Genomic DNA, 22,899 nt, shown 5'->3' with positions numbered 1-22,899 from the left:
AGATTCACCTTTCTCCCAGGAGGTAAGCAACTGCTGGACAGCGCATGACGCCGTGGCTCAGGTGAGGGTCTCTGCCTCTTTTCTGCAGGCTCAGGATGGCGTGGAGCTGCACATCCCGGTGTGGCCATGTTCTGCTCCCTCCCTCTTTCCTTGGGTTTGTACTGATCAGTGTTCATCGACTAGCAAATGAGGAGCTCCCCAGAAGCCTCCTCCTTGTGGACAGGAAGTGGCACAATGCATCTCTTGGTGGCACCAGCAAGCTGCCCTAGGGTGCACAGGCTTCAGGGCTGGTTTGTACAGGTCCTGGGCTGGGAACCAAGAGAAATTACAGAAAGACAGAGCGGGGAACGCACACAAATATCAGCCTGCTGTCCCTAGTCCTGCCACTGTTCATCTGGAGCTCTTTCTCCCCTGTCCTGTGCCTACTGGGGACAGAAGCCCCGTTTTCAAGTCTTCAAGGACTTCAGCTTTCACAGTGGACAAGAAGACCCCATGACTTCAGGCAGCTTCTGTTTTCTGTTCTGGAAAAACCACTGAGGTGAGGGACACACAAAGGGCTTGTGCGCCTCCTTGGAATGGGTGACTGGAAAAGTCTGGCAAACCTTAGTATTTCAAGAAAGCCCCCGGCCTGGAACTGAAATATGAATTCTTGGTCTCACATCGGGCTGCTGTTTGGTGACACACGTAGGCTATCAGCTTGCAGGAATAATGTGGGAAGGCCCTGGGACTGGTTGGGAAAGCGGAGCTGGGCCCTCAGTCCCCAAAGATGGGGGTCCAGGAGTTCCAGGATTCTGACCCTGTACTACATGGTCACTACCCGCCAGAGCTTCTTCTCAGCCACAGGCTGGATGTGGTGACTCCTCCCTGCTGGAAGACACAGCACTAGGCTGAACTTGTAAGATAAGGACAAAGGAAACTTCATTATGCATCAAGTTCAAATAACAGCTTTGCCGTAACAAGCCCAGTGCCACTGTTCTGCTCACATGGATCAGGCTCTGCCTGGATGACGTGGGCCTGGTGACTACAGAGCCCAGGACCTTAGAGGAAGCCTCAGTTCCCTGATTGTGCCTCTCTGTCACTCAGCTGGACACAGTGCATCTTACTACTGTCACCGTACCCTCTGCAATTCTGAGTTCTGTTCTGCCTGGTGTAGAGTGGTCATGTCACTAGCACTGGGAACAGCGCTGGGTCCTGGGAATCCACATGGCCTCTACTTCATGCCTGTGTGTCAGGCGTCCCTGTCATGTTGTCCTGTGACAATGAGGAGTTTGTTCTCTGTCATTTTCTGGTGTGGCATCAAAGCCCCATTTGACAAGAAACTAACGCTTCATAGAGAGACTGCTGCCTTCACTTGCGAAGGGAGATCTAAGTGCCACAGAGAAGGGACAGCCTGGCATTGCTTTGCTATGCTGAGGCCTGGGCCACTCTTCTCACCCCTCCACACTGAAACTGCTTAGTGGGCCGGGACTAAGTGACCCCTAGTTATTTTCAGTCGTCTGCACAGTGCCTTGCTTTTAGATCCGTGGTCATTGAACTGCTCTACCCTGAGCCCCTGTAGTCCACAGTCAGTGTCTGGGCCAGCAGTGGAGAACTCTTAGGCCCCAGCCACCAGTGGTGGGACTCCTTGAAACTCTGCGAGGACAATGCCTTTAACTCAGGATTGGGAGCCTCCCCCGCCCTCCAGGTGCTGGTAACAGCAGGGTCCCCCGCCTCACCTGCCAGCAAAGGGTCTGTGAGCTGCGTTCTGCAGGGCCCAGTTTCCTGCCCTGGCACTGGCCTTGGCCATGGCATTGCCCAGGCTGCAGGTGGAGTGGGCACAGGGCAGATGTCCTTTTTCCAGGGGCTGGGAATTTCCAGGCTTTGAGCCAGCCTGGCTGAGAGAGAAAATTGGCCCCCACTTATCGCCCAAGGTCCTTGGATAAGTGGGGGTGGCCCTCAGGCCTCCCTGGCTGGGCATGGTTTAGGGGACACTAGGAGACATAAAAGGGGCCCCAAAACAGGGAGACACCACTTTCCCTGACAGCAGCACCATGGTCTCCCTTTGGCTTCTGTCCTGCTTTGCCCTCCTAGGGGCCGCCCATGGTGAGTGTGGGGAGCCGGGGCCCCCAGGCCTGGAGAATGTGGGGAGGGGAGGGGGCCTTAAACCTTCATGACCCCCACAGCCGGGTCCCACCAGATGAACCTGGGGCTCTGTCCCCAACCGGAGGTGAGCCCCTTGGCTTCACCCAGGCTGAGGGACCTGAGGCTGCAGGGAGGAGAAGGTCCTTCAGGGGCTCTCAGATTCCTCGCTCCCTGCAAAAGGAGTGGAAGAGATGCACTGGCCCAGCCGTGGTTGGTGGCTCCAGAAGCACCGGTGCTGTGAACCGGCGCCCTCTCACCCTCCCTCGGCCTAGCGTCTGGGCTCTGGAGGCCCCAGGACGTGGTCACAGCTGTGAGTTCCACCCGCCGCTCCCGCCTGCCTGACAGATGCGCGGTGACCTGTGCGGTCAGCGTTGTTCTGCTCCCCCTGAGCAGCTGAGAACACTGTGGAGCCCCTGGTCCCAGGCCACACGGCCGGGAGGGGACCTAGAGGCCAAGCCCATGGAGTCTGATATCAGGCCCAGCTGTCTTCTCCTGTGGCAGACAGGCCCGGGTGGGGACAGCCGAGTCCCTCTGCACCTGTGCAAGACGACTGGGGTGAGCAGGCTGCAGGTGGGGGAACCTGGGGCCTAAGGCTTGGAAGAAGCCAGGGCACCCGCCTTGCAGAGGAGGAGGAGGCAGCTGTGGGGTGGGGATCCTGAGCTGGGTGGGCTGAGGTGGAAAGCAGTAGCTCTGCAAGGCTGGCGAGTCAGGCCTGGACACAGCCCCTCCTCTCCCTCCTCTCAGACTGTGGGAGCCCCGCCATCCCGCCTGTGCTGAGTGGCCTGGCCAGGATCATCCATGGTGAGGACGCTGTCCCTGGCTCCTGGCCCTGGCAGGTGTCCCTGCAGGTGAGCTGGGGACCCAGGACATGCGTGGGATGCTGGGCTGTTGGCCAGGCTGGGGCGTTGTTGCCCAGGTGGCAGCTGTGACCTCCCCTCCTTCCTTCCCAGGACGAAACCGGCTTTCACTTCTGCGGGGGCTCCCTCATCTGCCCGTACTGGGTGGTCACCGCCGCCCACTGCCAGGTCAGGTGAGCAGGTGTCCCGGGCTCTGCTCCCAGCGCTGGGCTGTGGAGGGAGGGCAGTGCCCACCCCGTTCCCCACCCCTCCTGTCTCTGTGCCCAGGACGTCTGACGTGGTGGTGGCTGGGGAGTACGACCTGGCCTCTGGTGAGGAGGACGTGCAGGTCCTGGAGATCGCAGAGGTAGGGCCCAGAGGACAGGCGCTTGTCCCTCAGGGCTGCGTCTCCTGGCTGCTCCAGGGCCTCACCGGGGTTGCGGTTGTTGCCCTCAGGTTTTCCCCAACCCAGATTTCAGCTTTGAGAATGCTTCTGGCGACATTGCCCTCATAAGGCTGGCCACGCCTGCACAGTTAACTCTAACTGTGTCCCCTGTGTGCTTGCCCTGTGCCTGTGGTGATTTTGGTCCTGGGACCCTGTGTGTCACCACTGGCTGGGGCTTGTCCAGTTTCGACTGTGAGTGTGACCTGGCCTTTCCCTGGGGTAGGAGCTGCTTGGGTCAGGATTCCCCATGTGTGATCCAAATGACTTTTTTAAAAATTTAAAATAAAAAAAAGTGGGTAAAGAAGCCGAGAAAACAACAAAGCAAAACAACAACACAACCAACAAAAGCCCTTATAAAAGATACAATTCTAGCCGGGCCTGGTGGCACACGTCTGTAATCCCAGCACTTGGGAGGCTGAGGCAGGAGGATCGCTGTGAGTTCGAGACCAGCCTGGGCTACATAGTGAGTTCCAGGTCAGTCTCAACTACATAGTGAGGCCCTGTCTCAAAAAACAAAACAAAACAGATACAATTCTTGTGTGCCACCTAAGAACAAAGAAATATTTAAAACATCTACCAACCATAAATAAAGTGAGGACAAATAGATGCATACTTGACAGAAAGCTCCTGAAGAGAGCCCCAGAGGGGAGCCCTCAGCGGATGCATGAGTCCCTGTGTGGCGTCTCCAGCAGAGCCATCTCTCCAGTAGGCAGACCTTGGCTGGGTGGGGAGAGGACCCTCACCTCGTCCCGCTGTCCCTGCAGCCCGTGAGACCCCCAGCAAGCTGCAGCAGGCGGTTCTGCCCCTCGTGTCCACTGAAGAATGCAAGAATTACTTGAGCGACTATTTTACTATTACTGACCAGATGATCTGCGCTGGGGGCAGCGGCGTCTCCTCCTGCCTGGTATGGTCTGGGAGAACCAGGAGGGACACGGGGACCCCGCACACAGGCCTGGGCTCCCCACTCTCCCCCGCCCTCACTCCTCAGTAGGCCCCACTGGTGCTCACAGGCACCCCGAGGCAGCTCCCCCGCCCAGGCCTGTGCTGTGCCACCCACGGGGCTCAGTCCTCACCCGGCCCCGGGAGCACAGGTGCCAGGGCACGGGAGGTGACGGCCAGGCTTAGACAGGGGAGGCCACCTGCACAGGGTGCTCAGGGGTAGGCGGGGAGCTGGACTGCACGGCACCCAGACGGAAGCAGCTTGGGCAGAGCCCCTGTGCCCACCCCTGTCACCCCTATGGCCCCTACCTTGCCTCAGTTGGCCCAGGCACCTGGGCCCTGGCTGCCCTTTCAGGCTTGCAGTCAGGTCCTCTCCCTCCCTGCAGGGCGACTCTGGGGGCCCCCTGGTGTGCCAGAAGGATGGAGCCTGGACCCTGGTAGGCATCGTGTCCGGGGGCAGTGGCACCTGTGACACCTCCACTCCCGGTGTGTACGCTCGAGTCACTGCGCTCGTGAGCTGGGTTCGGGAGATCCTGGAGGCCAACAGTGAGTTCCCTTGCCCCCCCCTACACCACGGATCCCCAGTAAAGTCCTCTGTTCAGAAACACCGACTGCATGTGTCTCACTGTGTGACCCCTGGGGACGTGGGACTGCACTGTCCACATCAGCCACCAAGCGTGGCATCGGGTCCCTCACCGGGCTGCAGCTCTCCTCTCAGACGGCCGAGGTCCTTCTGTGTCCCCCACACAGAGTCCACACCGCCTGCCGGAGCGGCCGCACCCCCAGAGCTCTCTGGAGGCCGAGGCCCTGCCCGGCTCTGTAGTCCGTAGCCCTGAAGGGTCAGCGGCACCGGGCCCACAACAGCTTCCGCTCAAGGCTTCCGCCTCCTCCGCAGGCTCCAGGTCCCTCTCCTGCCTTCAGCCTCCCCGCAGCCAGAGCCCTGGAATGGCCTTCAGCTTCCATCCTGTCCGCCTCGGCCCCAGCCCTGCTCCCCCTGCACACAGACTCAGGTGCCAGCCCGGCCACCTTCCGTCAGCTCCAGTGTCCCCGCAGCTCCCTACCCTCCTTGTCCTCGGTGTTTTCTGCGATGCAGGAGTTGGCTCTAGAGGCCTGAGCACCCTCAGGTCCGTCCCTGGCCAGGCGTGGGTGGAGCTGGCTGTCTCCTGGGGCAGGGGCAGGACTGGCTGTCTCTGTGCTGAGGTCAGCTGGACTCGGTGCTCAGAGCCTGCACCCATCCATCCTGGGAGGTACTGCAAATGGGGATCTCAGTCTTAGCCTCTTTCTCTTTGTCCCCGGGGACAGTCCATGGAGCTGCCTTCCCCGCTCCGCATTTTAAATACCCAAGGGCTCAGTTCACGTAGAACAGCGATGGGGAACCTTTCAGAGCCTTAAACGATACAAACAGCCTGCTCTGGCACGTGTGCCGTAGGCTCGCAGCTGCTGATACGGAACATGCAATTTAAAGCATTTTTCTTCCTTATCCAACACTTAAGACAACACTTTTGTTCATTTTCACCCTTCAGCGGGGGGCCAGTTAGTTTTCTTTTTATGCTTTAGAACCATTGTGAGCTTGTGGATTTAGACGTGTTTCAGGGTTTTGACCCATTGTGCTGTCAGCCTTACTGAAGCTCCCACGTCCCCCCCTGCAGCGGGAGCTTCTCCAGTGGACCTCACGACCTGTCAGTGTGGGTCCAAAGTCCTTCACCTCTTCCTTCCTCTCCATGACCACAGGCCCGGCTTCCATCTGAGGTCACGTCTGGATCTGTCTTTTAGTTGTTCCTATAGTATGGTGAAAATTTGTTGGAGAAAATTCTCCTATCTTTTATGATTGTCTGAAAATATCGTCACTCACATAGACCTTCGGGGTCTTGGGCCTCACAAATGCTAGGCAAGCTCTCTACCAGTTTGCTTCCTCCCCAGACCAAATTTTTAATTTTTTTTTTATTTCGAGACAGAGTGGTCCGACATTGCCCAAGTGGCCTCAAATTTTTGACCTTCCTTGCAAGTAGCTGGGATTAATTTTCAAAAATTCACCCATAATTTTCTAGGTTGTTCGTGTCACGTATAGATGTAGGTATGAACATATGTGTTTGGACTTTGAAGGTATTTCTTTGTCTTCAGCCTTCCATCCTTTCCTTGAGAGGCTCGGATTTCTTGTTGCTTCTAAAAGCATTTTTTACAGTTTTTCTTTGGGTTCTTTTAATTCTGCTATCTTCCTTTTCAGCTGTCATGCTGTGATGTTTGGTTTCCTTTGGTCTAATGCTAGCTGGAGTTCTTAGAGATTCTTGAAACTGCAGATCAAAAAACAGGGTTTTGTTAGTTTCTTTTCTTTTGTTGCTGAGACAAAAATACCAGTAACCCAATGTTAAAGAGGAAGGGGTTTATTTGGCTTACAGTGTGTAGAGGTTTCAGTCCATAATCAGCCAACTCCAAGGCGGGGACGATAAACAGCCAAGGCAGAGCAGAAACAGCTCGGCACACAGAAGGCAGCAAAGGTAACAAGGGAGTTAACGGTGTCTCCCTGCCCTTTTATTTTATTCCGACTACTTAGAGCAGGGAGCTCTCACACCCTTAATTCTGGTGCCCTTGAGCCTAGCATGGCATCGTGAATCAATTCCAGCTCCACACACTCTAGATCAAGCCTGTGTCCACATGAGGCTTTGGGGAGACATCTATACAGTTGTTTATTATTCAATAACCGTAACAGTTATTGTTTATTATCTATTTTCTTTTATTTTGGTGAAACCGGTTTTGAAATATCTCAGCTATCGTCTTTCCAAATATTGTTTAGAAACCATTTTCTCTTGTAATAAGAAACTGTAGACCTACGTAGCGTAACTGTTGGAATCGGGGCCCCCCCAAAATCTATAGCCCCATAAAGAAAAACAGGCTCTGTGGGTACAATCGCATCATGGGTCTGGAGGTGGGAAGATTTTCCTGGATTGTGTGAGCGGGGTCCAAGCCCAACTCCAGCTGTCCTTGTAAGATGGGCAGAGACACTTGTACACACAGAGAGAGCGATGTGGAGATGGAGACGGAGTTAGGCCTGATACAGCCACAGGTGAAGGTCGCCAGCAGACCCCAGAAGCCGGGAAAAGCAAGGGATGGCTTCTCCTCTAGGGCCTCCGGGGAGCATGGCCCTGCTGACACCGTCACTGTAGCGCCGTGGCACTCGGTACGGACTTCCAGCCTCCAGAACTGTAAGAGAGTAAGTGTTCGCTGTCTGAAGCTTCTAAGTTTGAGAAGATTTGTTACAGTGATCTCAGGAAAGTGACAGGCATTTGTTAGACTCCGTCTATGTCTCAAGTGACCCTTATGTTCTTTGGTTTACTTTTCACTCTTTTGTCTCATTGTGCTTCCTGTGGGGTTATTTTCTACAATACTTTATCTTCAGCTATTAAACCCATTGATCACATCATTAATTTTAGGCATTATAGGTTTCTAGTTTAGAATTTCCTTCCATGTCTTTTTAAAAATTCTTTTTCGTTGTCTGCTGAATTCTCAACTTCACTATTTGTTTCCTTAAACGCAGTAAGTGGTCATTCTGAAGTTGATTTCCAATATCTTCGTTGTCTAAATTTCCTGTGAATCTTTTTCCTCATTACTTCTCTTGGAGTTTTCATGTGTTGCATTGTTTCTTTGTGTCTAGCCATTTTTTTTTCTTTAGCTACCAAGGACTGAACTCAGGACTTTCTGCCTGTGAGGCAGGCAGTGGCACCACTGAGCTACATCCTTGGCCCTCTAGCCATTTTTTAAAAAATTGAGTTCTTGGCCGTATACTGTGAAATTTCTAGAGATAATTTAAGATTCCATAGGATTATATCTCCTGTTCCAGAGAACCTTCTTTTAGTTCTGGAAATCTGCTTGAGGCACTAGCAACTGCGGACAACCTATACCTTATCAGGAGTTGAGAGGATTCGAAGTAGGGCTTTATCCTTGTGGAAAGTTTCAGTTCTTCACCACCGACTCTTTTTAAAAAATTAATTTTATTGGTACGTTTAATGTATGCAATATAACGACATTCATTGTTGGAAATTTGCACCTTTACATAATCCATCTTGGTTCTCATGTTTGCCCCTTTCCCCTCCACCCCTCCCACCTACAAAGACTTTGTTTCCATTTTTTCTTTTTCTCATGTTCATTCCGTTCCCATCTTTCTTTTCCCCCACCCTTTCCATCTCCCCTTCCTCCTTGCACCTTTTCTTCCTATTTCACATCATCGATTGTACCTTGTAGTCCTTATTTACACTTTCATTTTCTCACTTAGAGAAACTATTCGGTATTTATACGTGTGTGTCCTGTTTGTATCACTTAAGAGTACTGCCTCGCTCTCCGTCCATTTAGCTATGAATGTCTCTAACTTCTCATTTTTATGGCTGAATAGTACTCCATTGAATAAAACAAACCGCATTTTCTTTATGCAGTCTCCTGTTGATGCACAATTGGGCTGCTTCCAAGTTTTAGCTATTATCAACTGTGCTGCTATGAACATAGTGCACATATACCACAATGATATGATTCTTTTAAATCTTTAGGGAAGATACCCAGCAGGGGGATAAGTGGGTCAAATGGGACTTCCAATCCTAGTTGTCTGAGGTGTCTCCATACTGATTTCCACAGTGGTTGCACCAGTCTGCACTCCCACCAGCAGTGGAGCAGGGTTCCTCCTTCCTCACGGCCCCACCAGCATTGATTAATTCATTGATTTCATGATAGCAGCCATTCTTTCTGGGGTGAGGTGGAATCTCGGCATGGTTTCCATTTGTATTTCTCTAATGACCAGTGCTATTGAACATTTTTTCATATGTTTATTTGTTATTTGAACTTTGCCTAAGAAATGTCTGTTCATTTCAGATGCCCATTTTTGGATTGGGTCTTTAAATTTGGGAGGTGTGATGTTTTTAAATTCTTTCTATATTTTAGATAGTATACCTTTGTCTGAGGAACAGCTGGTGAAAAAATTTTCCCACATTGTGGTTTGTCTCTTCACACTGTTGCTCGTTTCTCCTGCTGTGCAGAAGCTTTTTAGTAAGAAGACATCCCACTTGTTGCATTGCGCTAATTCACTGGCAACTGAGGTTTTGTTCATAGAATCTTTTCCTGCACCAATGTCTTCAAGAGTTCTACTTAACCTCTCTTCCATCTGGTTTAGTGTTTCTGTTTGAATATTTAGATCTTTAATCCATTTTGATTTTAGTTTAGTGCATGGTGAGATATACAGGTCTAGTTTTAATCTTTGGAAAGTTGAAACCTAGTTTTTCCAGCACCACTTATTAAAGAGGCTGTCTTTTCTCCAGTGAGGGTTTGGCTCCTTTATCAAAGATGAGGTGGCTGAGTGTGTCTGGAGTTGTTTCTGCATCTTCTAATCTGTTCCACTGGTTCTTAGGTCTGTTTCGTTGCGCGTACCATGCTTTTTTTTTTTTTTTTTTTTTTAACAGTACCTTTGTAGTATAGTTTCAAGTTGGGGATTTTGATACCCCCTACTTTCTCTTTATTGACTAAAATTACTTTTGTTATTCTAGGCCTCTTTTTGTTCCAAATGAATTTTTGGATTGTTTTCTCAAGGTCTGTGAAGTATGCTGCTGGGATTTCAACTGGGATTGCATTGAATCTATATAGCAGTTTTGGAAGTATAGCTATTTTCCATTTCACTATGTTGATTCTTCCTACCCAGGAGTAAGGGAAATCTTTCCATTTTCTGATATCCTCTTCAATCTCTTTTTTCCAAGTGCTGTAGTTTTCAGAGTAGAGGTCTTTGATTTTTTTTTTTTTTTTTTTTTTTTTTTTTTTTTTTTTTTTGGTTTTTTTTTATTGGATGCTATTGCAAAAGGAATTGATTGTTTTTCATGTACAGAAAAGCTATTGATTTTTGTGTGTTAACTTTGGCTTACAGTTTATGGAGGTTTCAGTCCATAATCAGATTATTTTACTGAATTTGGTTATTAAGTCTTGAAGACTTTTGGTGGAGTTCTTGGGGTCTTCTATATAGAGTATTATGTCAACTGTGAATAATGACAATTTGACGTCTTCCTTTCCTGGAACACTCTGTAAACAGCTGTTAAATTCATTTGTTCAAGAGTTTGATTGAATTCTAGTATTTCATTGCTTATTTTTGGTTTAATTGATCTATCTATTTGTGACAGTGGGGTATTGAGGTCCCCCATTAGTACTGTGTTAGTGCTGATTTGATTTTTCATATCCATTAGTATTTGTTTTATATAGTTGGGTGCACTAGTGTTTGGTGTATATATATTTATGATTGTCATCTCTTCCTCTTAGATTGTTCCCTTTACAAGGATGTAGTGTCCTTCTTTGTCTCTCTTAATCAGTGTTGGTTTGAAATCCACTTAATCTGCAAACAGGATAGCAACTCCTGTATTTTTTCGGGTTCCTGTGACATGGAGTATTGTTTTCTCCACTTTAACTTTGTCTGTGAGGTTCTTTTTGAATTAAGTGTGTTTCTTGTATGCAGCATATTGTTGAATCTTGCTTCTTGACCCATTCTGCCAATCTATTTCTTTTGATTGGTGAATTGAGACCATTAGTCTTGATGGTTATAACTGATATGTATTGACTTATCCTTGTCATGACTTCTTTTTGTTGGATTCTCCCCCTTTGCATTTAATTTCTTGTCATGACTGATGGATTCATTCTGCTGGGCTTCCTGGGGTTGAGATCCTCCATATCATTTCCTAGGATATTGCTTTCAATTTTTTGGAGTGCTGGTTGGGAATTCATGAAGTTCCTAAGGTGCTCTTTGTCATGAAAGTATCTTATTTCTCCATCAATTTTGAAAGATAGTTTTGCAGGGTACATTAGTCTGGGTTGGAGGCTGTTTTCCTTTAGGGCTTGAAATACATCACTCCAAGCTCTTCTTGTCTTGAGGATTTGTGTTGAGAAGTCTGCTGTGATTCTAATAGGCTTCCTTTGCACATGATTTGTGTGATTTTTTTCTCTGACTGCTTGTAGAATTTTCTTCTGTTGGGTTTTGGGAATCTTAACTTTTTTTTTGTACTGGGGATCAAACTTGGGACCTTGTGCTTCTGAGGCAGGAAGCAGAACCACTGAGCTAAATCCCTGGCTGGAATCTTAACTATTATATGCATATGTGTAGATTTTTTTGATCATGGCTAGTTAGTGTCCTATATGCCTCACTTATCTGTATGTCAAAATGTTTTCCCCTAGTTGGGAACTTTTCTGCCATTACTTGTATGAGCAGGTTTTTAAAATGTTGTCTGCACTCTTTCCTGATTCTTCATTGACTCTGATCAGTCTTTGCATCATCTAGCAGTTGTTAGATTGATTTCTCATGGTCTTTTATTATTTTTAAGAGACTTTTCTTTTCCTGGTCACTAGTTGTAATCCTATCTTCTGTATCTGAAATTCTGTCTTCACACTGACTCATTCTGCTGCATAAACTTTCAGTGGATTATTATTATTATTATTATTTTCTTTTTTGGCACCGGGGATCGAACTCAGGTCTTTGTGCTTGTGAGGCAGGCCCAGTGGAGCTTTTAATCTCCTGGAAGTCTGTTTGCATCTGTTTTATGGATTCCATTTATTTCCTATGTTGGGATTCCATCTTGTTCTTCAGGTCCTCTATTTTAAAAAATCTGTGTCCACTCTAGATTTATATGAATCATGTATTGCACAAAAGGCACAATCTCTGCTTTTATCTGAGAAATTATTTCTGACTTCATTTTTTCCAGATCCTCTTTGTTGCCAGTTCAGGGAGTCCAGGTTGTTGAGTGTGAGACTGTTTCATCTTGTTTGCCTTTAGGGTTGCCTTAGGTGATCTGGAAGTCTGGTTTTGGGACTTGTTTCTGTGTGTCTCATTTCGACAGATGCAGCCTGCTGTGCTTTTATTGGGACAAATTTTTGCTCACCCAGTGCTCTTCAATTCTCAGCAAGCCACCAAGAGGCCATTTCTCTGCTGCTCACCAGTATACCAATTGCTGGGTTCAAATCATGATGCTATTAGGTGGGCCTCTGACTGAAGCTTTTGTGCCTCTGCAGCTCTTTCCTGGGCAGTCCTTGGCAGTGCAGGTTTGCCCCAGCCTCTGGAGTTGGGGTGAATCTCTGGCTGGGATCTGCCTACAGCTGCACTGGTCTGGACCACCTCTCTGCTCCCCAGGATCTGTACGTGCTCACTGACACTATGGGGCAGACCTCCTATATAACTCTTTCTTTTTACAATACTTTTTATTATGCTGAGTAAGTTCTCTTCTATTACTACTTGTCTGAGTGTTTTTATCAAGACATGTTGGATTTGGTCCTAAACCCTTTTCTGCATCATTTGAAGTGATGATGTGATGTTTTTCTTCTTTATTCTATTAATGTGGTATATTACAGTGATTGATTTTTCAACGTTAAATCAACCTTGCATGCTTGGGACAAATCCTGCTTAGTCATGGTGTATAATTCTTTTAATATTGGGTTTGGTTTGCTAGTGTTTTATGGGAGGTTTTTGTACCTATATTTATGACAATTAGTGGTCTGAAATTTTCTTTTCTTGTGATGCTTTATTAGGTTTTATATCAGGGTAATGCTGTTTTGCTAGTTTATTTGTGTTTATTTGTTTGTGATTTTGTGTTGTAGTGTTGGGAATTGAGGCGAGGCCATTTGTTATTTTGTAACATTTTAATTTGGATATTTAGTTCATTAATTTTCAATATTTCTTCCTTCTTAATGTATTTTAGGTTGGAAAGTTTCCTCCAAGCACTAATCTTTGTATCCTATCAATTTTAATGTACATTTTGTAATAATTTATATTTTAGTTAAGATTTTTCATTTTTATTTGTGCTCGTGTGTGTTATAGGTAATTGAACCCAGGGCCTTTGCTAAATTATATTCCTAGTCCTTTTTTATTTTTTAAGACAAGCACTTACTAAGTCACTAAACTGTCCAGGCTGGCTTTATACTTGGGATCCTCCTACCTTGACCTCTCTGGTGTAGGGAATATATGTATGCCTCACTACATGCAGGTCTGTTTATTTATTTGTTTAATTGTTTTTTCTAGACTGGGATTCTAACTTAGGACTTGGAGCTTGCCAGGCAGGTGCAGAGCCACTGGGCTATCTCCTCGGCTCCTAAATTGTGATAAAATACATACAGTGGTGTTTCCTTGGTTTGTGAACTTGATTCATTCCATGATTCTGGAAATGATGGCCACATTCTATTGTGGGCAAAATATGGCCATAGACCTGTTGGTCACCTGATGCAGAGTTTGCTAACAGAAACATAATTTTGCTAAATGCTTCTGTTGGGAATCAGATTGTTCCTGAGCAAAAGCCTTCATGAACCAAGGTACCACTGCATAATATACACTTTACCATCTTGCCTACCCACCCCCACACTGAACCCACAGACAACTTGCTAGGCAAGTACCCTCACCTCGGTAGCAAAGAAATGCTCCCAGGGAAAGCAAAGAACATGTTTTTTTGCCCTATAAGATGGTGCATGCCTGTAATCCTAGCACTTAAGAGTCTGACTAGGAATGATCACCTCCAATTTGAGGCCAGCCTGCGCTATTAGAGTGACTACCAGGCCAGCCTGAAGTACAAAGTGAAACCATGTCTCAAAAAATGCAGACAACTATTTATCTACAAATGAATGTAAGGTTTAGTTCATATAGAAATGCAGTAGCAAGCACAAATCTAGTGACTTTCTCACTTAGTATAAAACCCGCCTGAGTCAGAGCGCCCCCTAGTGTGAAAAAGGCTCGGGACAAGAGTGCCACCTAGAGATCAATGTGAAAACTGCAGAGCTAGCTGTGCTTTGCTTCCCCCTAACCCTGCCTGTTCCCTGGAGCATGTGTGGAGCCCTGGTGCTGAGAGTGAGCTTCAGAAAACAAAGGGCAAGGTTGGACTTGGGTCACTGACTGCCTGGCTGGCACCTCTCATGGTGGCAGGACACAGACAACTCAGGCACAAGGTAGGGGGGTGAGAGTGTCAAAGCTCCCCCCAATGATGAACCACAATGATGTTCTGAAGGAAGACAGCTGATTTGCAGGTTCTCTCTAGCAGAGATTTGAGAAATACGGGAGTGAAACTGTAAGGGTGGAGACAGATCTGGGGCAGAGTGCAGTGGTACAGAGCTTGTCTAGGATGCCAGGGGTCTAGAATCTGTCTTCACTACAGGTGTGTGTGTGTGTGTGTGTGTGTGTGTGTGTGTGTCTGTGTGTGTGTGTGTGTGTGTGTGTGTGTGTGTAACAGAACTGTAGGGAGAATAAGGGCCTCATTGGGCTTTCTGACTAGCTCTGACTAGAAAGAGTTAAAACTATGCTGCAGGTATTAAGACAGGTAGGATCCTTTGGTGGGATTATATTTGGGAAGTGGGCTCCTTTAAAGGGTAGAAAGAAAGAAGGCTCTGCATCTCAGCAAGCATTAGCAGCAAAGCTGGCAGCCTGTGGTTTTGCCAGCCTCATTTGTGCAGCTACACTGTCCCAACAAAGCCCTTCTTTAAGTACTTTACTTCTCCCCTCACAAACATCTCTTTTATTCCACCAAAACCAGACCCGTAGCATCAAGTCCAATAACCAGTGAAGAAATGGCTCTCCAAAGGGGAGTGGGGATGGGACCCCAACTCTATACGAACAGGATTTCTGGCCTGCACTCAGCAGGGTCTCACCTCTGAGTGTCCCCACTTCTCCCCCAGAGTGGCTTTGTAGCACTTCTCTCAATACCTGCAGTAAAGTTTTTGCTTTGCTCTGGTCTCCTCTTTGTTTTTCTGTGACAGAAAGAAAAGGCTGGTGAAGGTGAGTCAGGGGATCCCAGACCCCAGACCCACTGGATGTAACAGAGGGAGTAACTAGGAGGCCAAGCAGGAAAGCTGATAAGCCAAGTTAGCTGCCCCTTCTCACCTACAATAAAATGCCAGAGACAAAAGGGAACCTACTTAAAGCAGGACTAGTTTAGTATATAAAAGTATACACACCCATGCATCTGTGTACAAATAAATATATATGTGTGTGTATGCATGTGTATATTTCCACTGTATGGCCACTGTATTTCTTTTCTTTTCTTTTTTTGTACCAGGGATAGAAATCAGCACTTGCACTTGCAAGGCAGGCAGTGGAAACACCGAGCTAAATCCCCAGCCCTGGCCACCGTCTTTCTACATTAGTTTAATCACTAACTCAACCTTGTATGTAAGACCCCTTCTAACCAACCCATTATTGGAAACCAATCAGTCCTCTGATTAGCCTGGAGAGGGGTGAGGGGATGGTAAGGAGACAGAGAGACACACTTTCAAAGTACTTGGGGACTGGGAGGTCAATGCCAGAGTGGGCAGCAAAGCCAAAGACCCGCTGAGCTCACCACTGTGTATTGCACTCGATAATCGGTAACTCGGAGAGCAGCTGTAATCTTATGTGGATGAGGATCTTAGTTGATGAGGACGCGAGATGAGCAGAGCATTCTTACAATAGTAGGTAGAAGAGATAGCAGGCTAATGTGGAATTTGTCTTTCCCCAGGCAAACCTCCTCTCTCTCTCTCTCTCCCTCTCTCTCTCTCTCTCTCTCTCTCTCTCTCTCTGTGTCTTCCTCTCCTTGGTTCATATACAACTAGGATATCTTCAGTGGATGACATCTTGCCCTGGAACATTACAGTGTGACTGGAGTTATGTTTCCCCAAAGCTCACATGGCAAGAAAATATTGGGCCGCAGATGGCCAACTCAAATGGAAAGAAGGCACTAGGCATTAGCCCTAACCACAACTTGATTATGAAATGACTTCCCCCCATATTATATAGAATGGCTCCCAACAACCCATACATTCTAGACATAAGGCCTTGACGGGACAAGGGAAAACTAAAAGAAGTTTGCTTACAAAGTGAACGTAATGATGGCATGGTGGTGGCGGGGGTTAGGGTCTGGGGGCCCGGAATCCCTCTCTCACAGCCAGGGAACCAGTTCGGTTATGGCAAGTTGCAGATAGAGGCTCTGCTGTTGAGGAAAAGCATCTGGGAACAAAGGGCCCACAGCTCCTCCATCTTTCCGGAGCCCCCACCCTGAGTCTTATCAGGTTAGCTACCTTCTGCTTCTTTCCCTTTTCCAGTCAAGTTTTCTCTCTTCCTTACACTTTGTAGCTTTCACCAGTGCAGCTGTGGTGCACACCCCTGGACATGGCGTATTATCCAGCTAGCTAATCTGTGACCCACCCTCTGGGGGGCCCCTACCTCACTTTCAGAAAGTTCACATCTTGTAGTAGTTTAGTGGCAATGGACAATGAACCTGAGGGATGGTGTAAGTCACCTCTATCCACTTCTCAAAGAGGATCTCACTCTCAGAGATTGGAGAGAGTGGTGGTGCAGACTTGTCACCCACTTTGGGTCTTGAACTGCTTGCTGCCAGCAGTTTGGAGCTGGGGCCTAAACCTCTGAGAGGTAGGATTTCCGAGTCTTCTGTTTTGGCCGGAGAAATGGATTAATTTCACGGCTGGAGCTCCCTCTAGTGGACATTTTTTTCCCATGGAAACTTTAACTCAAATTTCTCATGTCACTTTGTTCTTTTCCTTTTGGAGGCATGATTTTCTCTTTTCTTTTCTTGGTACTGGAGATCAAACTTGAGATCTTGCTCTTCGAGGCAGGTGGTGGCACCACTGAGCTAAATCCCTGCCCTTTGGAGGTATGATTTTACTAAATATGAGAGAGAGAGAGAGAGAGAGAGAGAGACAGAGAAAGAGAGGGAGAGGAGAGTGCCTCACTCTCAAAGTCTTTATTTCCAATTTGCCTCTTTCTGCCTTTAAGTCAGGGCTATGCACTCAGTCCTCCTCCCTCATCCTTCAGTAATGGGGCCTTAGGCAGGGAGGACTGGTAGGTTTCTTAAGGTGATCGCTCGAACTCAGGACCTTGTGCTTGTGAGGCAGGCATCGGTACCACCAAGTTAAATCCTCTGACCTTCCTCAGGAGCATTTTTCCAGACCAACAAATGCTAAACAAGGGCTGGAAATACCATTACAATTACATAATATAATCTCCTCTTGCTGGTCTATGTTTTAGAACTTCTCAATTCAGAGCTTTGAAATAAAATTGAAAAGCAAGTCCAAGGATACCCAGGCCACTTTTGGGTGTCTGAAGTGAGCAGCTCTGCAGGGACACCTTCACCCCACAGATGCTCAGCCTCTCCACAGGCCTCAAGCAACCCGGCCATATCACCGTGAATTGAAACTAATTGAAACCTGGGGCCAAAATAAACCTTCCCTTCTTGTACATTGATTGCCTCAGGTGTTCCGGTACAGTGATGGAAAAGCTGACTCACAATCACTGTTGGTGAAGATGCAACAGGACAACACAGGGAGCATTTATGCAAGAGAGGGCAAAGTCTTTATTTCCAATTTGCCTCTTTCTGCCTTTAAGTCAGGGCTATGCACTCAGTCCTCCTCCCTCATCCTTCAGTAATGGGGCCTTAGGCAGGGAGGACTGGTAGGTTTCTTAAGGTGATCGCTCGAACTCAGGACCTTGTGCTTGTGAGGCAGGCATCGGTACCACCAAGTTAAATCCTCTGACCTTCCTCAGGAGCATTTTTCCAGACCAACAAATGCTAAACAAGGGCTGGAAATACCATTACAATTACATAATATAATCTCCTCTTGCTGGTCTATGTTTTAGAACTTCTCAATTCAGAGCTTTGAAATAAAATTGAAAAGCAAGTCCAAGGATACCCAGGCCACTTTTGGGTGTCTGAAGTGAGCAGCTCTGCAGGGACACCTTCACCCCACAGATGCTCAGCCTCTCCACAGGCCTCAAGCAACCCGGCCATATCACCGTGAATTGAAACTAATTGAAACCTGGGGCCAAAATAAACCTTCCCTTCTTGTACATTGATTGCCTCAGGTGTTCCGGTACAGTGATGGAAAAGCTGACTCACAATCACTGTTGGTGAAGATGCAACAGGACAACACAGGGAGCATTTATGCAAGAGAGGGCAGGGTCCAGTGGATCTGTAGGATTGTTGACCACAGGGAGGAGACAGAGGTGGGGATAAGGCGGAGGGAGAGGCAGAGGCGAGGGTGGCAAAGTGGTGGCCAGAGAGGCCACCCTTCGCATTCCTTTCTTTGCCTCTAGCTCAGCTGAGCACAGCTGCAGATGCAACTGTGTCCTTGCAACCCAATCCAGCAGAGTGGCCCCACGTAAAAGAGCACAGGTGCAGCAGAAGTGTTGGGAATGGAGGTGGGGAGAAAAAAGCCTCTGAGTATCGGCTGTGTCGCGAGCTAAAATAATAGTTGTTGCCTTATCAGTCTCAGGAGAGAGATGGCCAGTACATCTGAAAGTGCTCTCTGAAATAATACAACTATCTGATGCTTGTCTGTCTACCTATTCAGTCTGTGCTAATAACTGATTACAACACCTGTCGTTGCTTTGTTTGAGCTCAACAATTTCTTTTGTTGCTCCTTTGAGATTTTCATGGAAAACGGTTTATATATGTTTTCAGGACAGCCAAACATATTAAAACATTTTTTGGGGGGTTTGAGACAGGCTCTCACTATGTAGTGAGACTGACATGGGACTCACTATGTAGCCCAGGCTGATCTCGAACTCACAGCGATCCTCCTGCCTCAACCTCCCGAGTGCTGAGATTACAGGCATGCGCCACCACGCCCAGCTTAAAACATCTTGATATACTACTTAAATTGGCTTATAGATAGAATAACCCTCAAGGCATCTGAAATACTTGTGGTCCTCATAGTTTAAATGCGAGCTGGTTTAATAAAGTTAATAACAGTTACGACATCTTTAAAGTTAATGACACATTTCTACTCTGGTTGTCAGCCAATCAAACTGATACAAAAATTGGTTTTACATAGACAATGCCTATTGTTGTTTGTATACATAATCTTGAGTTTTCACGGGTAGGGAAGAGCTAAATCTGAAAATGGGCCCAAAATTCCTATACTGGAAAAAGGAAAGGATCCTAAAAGTGAAAAAATAAAAGCACACAGCTTCTCAACTGTGGCTTGCCTGTCTGTGTGTATGGGCACCATTCTTGTAAGAGCGTGGATTACAGCCTTGCTTTAGCTGCCTCTGGACGCCCACGTAGATCCAGATAAGCAAATTCATTTCTAACATTTGGGGATGCGCCCCAGAGATTCTGTGTCTGTGAGGACCAGGTCTTAGTGGAAGGGGAGATACATTCCACCCCATTTTTGAGTGGCCTGCTCTGCCCGTATATTTCGTCTTCTCACAGAAGTCATAGAAACCCTGAGATTGTTGTTCTGAAGCCAGCAAAACCAGCATAAGGGGAAAAAAACAGACACCTGTGGTGACCAGACCACGTATACTCTAGCAAAGGTAGAAAAATTGGATGATAAGCACTGCTGTTTGGAGACCAGGATATTTCCAGGCAATGAGTGTGTGATTGAGTTATGTCCTGTGTGGGGGTTAAATACACAGGAAAATAACTCAGGGTACACAAGAAGACTCTGTTGGGGTGATGCTTAAATATTATTGCTGATAGAACTTTTGTAAATAATCTAAAAACCTACAAAATGTCAGGAAAATGTAAAATGACTTTTGCTGTCTCTTAACAGCAATCTGCTTTGTTTTAGTTCAAAATTGACAGACACTGGAGGTAGTGATCATGAAGTGGGACACCTGGCTCATGTCTGAACTTGAACACCCACTTCCTGTGCCCTAGAATAGAAAGCTAGAGGAATCTTAAGGTAAACTCCCTAACTACAAGGAATTGTTACATCTGGGTTAAAGTGAACTGTGCTGTTACTGTAATCTGTTCATGCGTAATGTGACCCGAGGAAATGAAATGTAACCACCTGAATGAGACCACAGCTGTAAGACCTATAAAAGAGAAAGCTGCAACCCAATAGGAGGTCGATCACTGGCACTGCCTTTTGGATGTGACTGATCCTTTTCTGATAAAATAAACTTTTCATTTTACTTCCATTCAGCTCATCTATATGTGTATGTTGTTTGCCAATTCCTCCTGTAACATTGCCACTAGGGACATAAGAAAAGCCACAAGGTCGCTGGTCCAATTTTCAGGGGAGAAAGACCCATCAAGGATGCAGGCTGCAGTCCCACACATGGGTATAATGCTTATGAATCCTGCCAGTGTTGTAGGGCAGGAGTTTGAGGTCACAATTGGACTTCTTCCTGGTGAGATGAAAATGTCCTGTGTCTTTAAGAAACAATGGGAAGAAAAGATATCACAGGCAGACGTCTGCAGCAGGGCTGGTTGGGGTCTTGGCAAAATGTTGTCGGTAGACACCTGTACAGGGCGGTTTGGAGGCTTGGCAGGCTTTCTTTCCCCATGTTGGCCTTGAAAACATGGCATCTTCTGCATCAAGGGAATACCCTGGGATGTGAGGTCTCCCTCTCACGCAGGCATTCTCTCCCTTAAGAATTAGACCACCAAAGTTTAAGAAAGAAGGCCTTCATCTCAGGGAGTGCAAAAAGAAAAAAAGCTCCTTTAGAGCAGTTAAAAGAAACTCAGTCACAGCAACCAACAAAAAATGAGAAATAAAAATTGTAGGCCTAGGGAAACAAAGAGAGGTAAAATAAATCCTCCCTATGATACTGCTCTGGACAATTTGCCAGACATAAACACCATTTCCTAGATTTACAACCTCTCTAAGGATATCCTTTGATTCTTGTCAATGGAGTCGCACACTATAAAAACCTCTTAAGGTCTAGGGATTTAGCCCAGTGGTGCTGCCGCCTGCCTCACCAGCTCAAGGTCCCGAGCTTGATCCCTGATAAAAAAAAACAAACAAAAAAACAACCTCTTAAGGGGAGTCTAAATTTGCTAAGATTTCTAAGTAGCCGTGACACTCTTTATTGATAACTTCATGGTGCATTAAATGTATTCATAATTTCCAAATGTACAGATCTTCAAGGATGCAAAGATGAAAAACAGCTCATCATGCTGGTGGCTTCCACACTGAAGTTGTTTATGATAACCTTTGTTTCAGCCTTAAGCATCTGGCTTTCCTTTACATGTGCCTCAGTTATCTGTGATAAGATGTGCATGTCAATCCCACATGGTATAGCCATCCTGAGGATGCAAATATTTTTTCAAGACCTATGCTTATGTGAAGTGTATGTTATGTAGGTGTTACAACACTTAGAGATGCTCAAACACTTTGCAGTGCAGGCAATGTCACTATAGAAAGTAGAGGTAGGACACTAATAACCTATAAGTCAATCCATTGACAGATGCATTCTTTTTCAATGGCACTGTATGAAAGGATGGGAAACTTGAGTAACTATTCTTTATGTCAAAAAGATGATGCAGTTACTCTATACTAAGAAGTGTTACACATATAAAAATAAAAGCAAATAGTTCTAGTACAATAATGTCATTATGATTGTTATGCTAAAAGGTTATGTTGCTCTTGACCTGAAGTTATCTCTGTAAAGCTTTATAATTGTCATCCATTAGCATTCTGCAGGGATTCAACTTCTAAGATAACCATGATTGGTAAGGAGCTAACAGATCCTTGGTCATACTATATATTTCACAGTGCTTAATAGCTAGATAAAGTAATAAAACTAAACCTACTGATCTGTGTGTTCAATAACTGAGTTTTGTTGACCAGAGCTAGAAAGACCAGAGATAAGAGGACAGCTAGTATTTTAGCTCTACCCCTCCAAGGTCATCAAGGACTCAGGACTTGACCTTTCTACAGATTCCTACAACTTTGATGAGTAACCCAGTCTCCTGAGCAGGGAGATTGTTGGATCCTGGAGGACAGGAGTCAACCAATATACAGAGGGATAAAAGGAGGCTCACCAAAAGAAAAAATCTCTCTCACGCTTACATGCTAAGCCATATGGTCAAGCACGGCCTTAATCCATCCTGCAGGCTGACACTGGAGCTAAGAAGCTCTGTACGTGATTCCAAAAGTAATACCTGAGGAGACTTCACTGATTTTTGATATATATCAAGAGGTTACTTTCAAGTAACACAGGTTTTATTTTGACTTGGTCTTGGACAACCAGTAAAAAAAAGGATAACCAAAGATATATAAAAGTAATAACAGTATAGACTAGACATAAAAAAGAAGCTCCAATCATTGACCCCTGCTGGCAGTTTCCAGCTATACCTACAGACAGGTCTAAGAGACGCTGGTTACCTTTGCTGTTCTACTCCCTTAAGAGCAATGTCTGGGTGCTGCTCCATCCACAGTCTGTCTTGCCATTCTAGGGCTCACGCTTCGGTCACAGTATCTTCAAGCTTTATTATCTGTTGGTTAAATTTGTATATTCTGGGCCAGGGATTTAGCTCAGTGGCACTGTGCCTGCCTCACAAGCACAAGGTTTTGAGTTCGATCCCTGGTACAGAAAAAAAAAAAAAAAAAAAAGGTATATTCTTTCCTCGAGGCTGCCACAATTCAAGTGATCCTGCAGAGGGAGCCCACCATAAAGGTTCCAGACTACTTTTGCCAAGGCCTTTTGGATAACCTTCCCTGAAAGCTTTCATCGGATGCTGATTAAATGTAAGGGAGACTGAGAGTCTCGCTGGACTTTCTGGCTAATCTGGACTAGAAAGAGTCTGGTGCTGGAGGGAGTAATTAAGTAGACAGGCAGGAAGGCCAATAAAC

General features: G+C 46.5%; 1 protein-coding gene across 1 annotated transcript; it reads left to right on the top strand.

The window, feature by feature from the left end:
* Window positions 1–2,016: 2,016 nt before the first annotated feature.
* On the top strand, window positions 2,017–5,812 carry LOC104852059 (chymotrypsinogen B). The gene is made up of 7 exons (XM_010609514.2): window positions 2,017–2,082; window positions 2,866–2,969; window positions 3,072–3,151; window positions 3,246–3,324; window positions 3,414–3,594; window positions 4,167–4,306; window positions 4,728–5,812. Exons 1-7 carry the CDS (start codon window positions 2,031–2,033, stop codon window positions 5,169–5,171), a joined length of 1,080 nt encoding a protein of 359 aa, XP_010607816.1. The 5' UTR covers window positions 2,017–2,030; the 3' UTR covers window positions 5,172–5,812.
* The last annotated feature ends 17,087 nt before the right edge of the window (window positions 5,813–22,899 follow it).

The sequence above is a fragment of the Fukomys damarensis genome, unplaced genomic scaffold (assembly GCF_012274545.1).
Source record: "Fukomys damarensis isolate Sample0158 unplaced genomic scaffold, DMR_v1.0_HiC HiC_scaffold_32, whole genome shotgun sequence".
Taxonomy (NCBI): domain Eukaryota; kingdom Metazoa; phylum Chordata; class Mammalia; order Rodentia; family Bathyergidae; genus Fukomys; species Fukomys damarensis.
The sequence above is the reverse complement of the archived record's forward strand: the minus strand, read 5'-3'. Positions and strand labels throughout refer to the sequence as shown.

Excerpts from the sequence above, each read along its gene's own strand:
- LOC104852059 (XM_010609514.2), top strand. The coding sequence starts at position 2,031 with ATGGTCTCCCTTTGGCTTCTGTCCTGCTTTGCCCTCCTAGGGGCCGCC. Across the intron at positions 2,083-2,865 it reads CCTCCTAGGGGCCGCCCATG|ACTGTGGGAGCCCCGCCATC; the intron begins GTGAGTGTGGGG and ends CCCTCCTCTCAG. Across the intron at positions 4,307-4,727 it reads GCGGCGTCTCCTCCTGCCTG|GGCGACTCTGGGGGCCCCCT; the intron begins GTATGGTCTGGG and ends CCCTCCCTGCAG.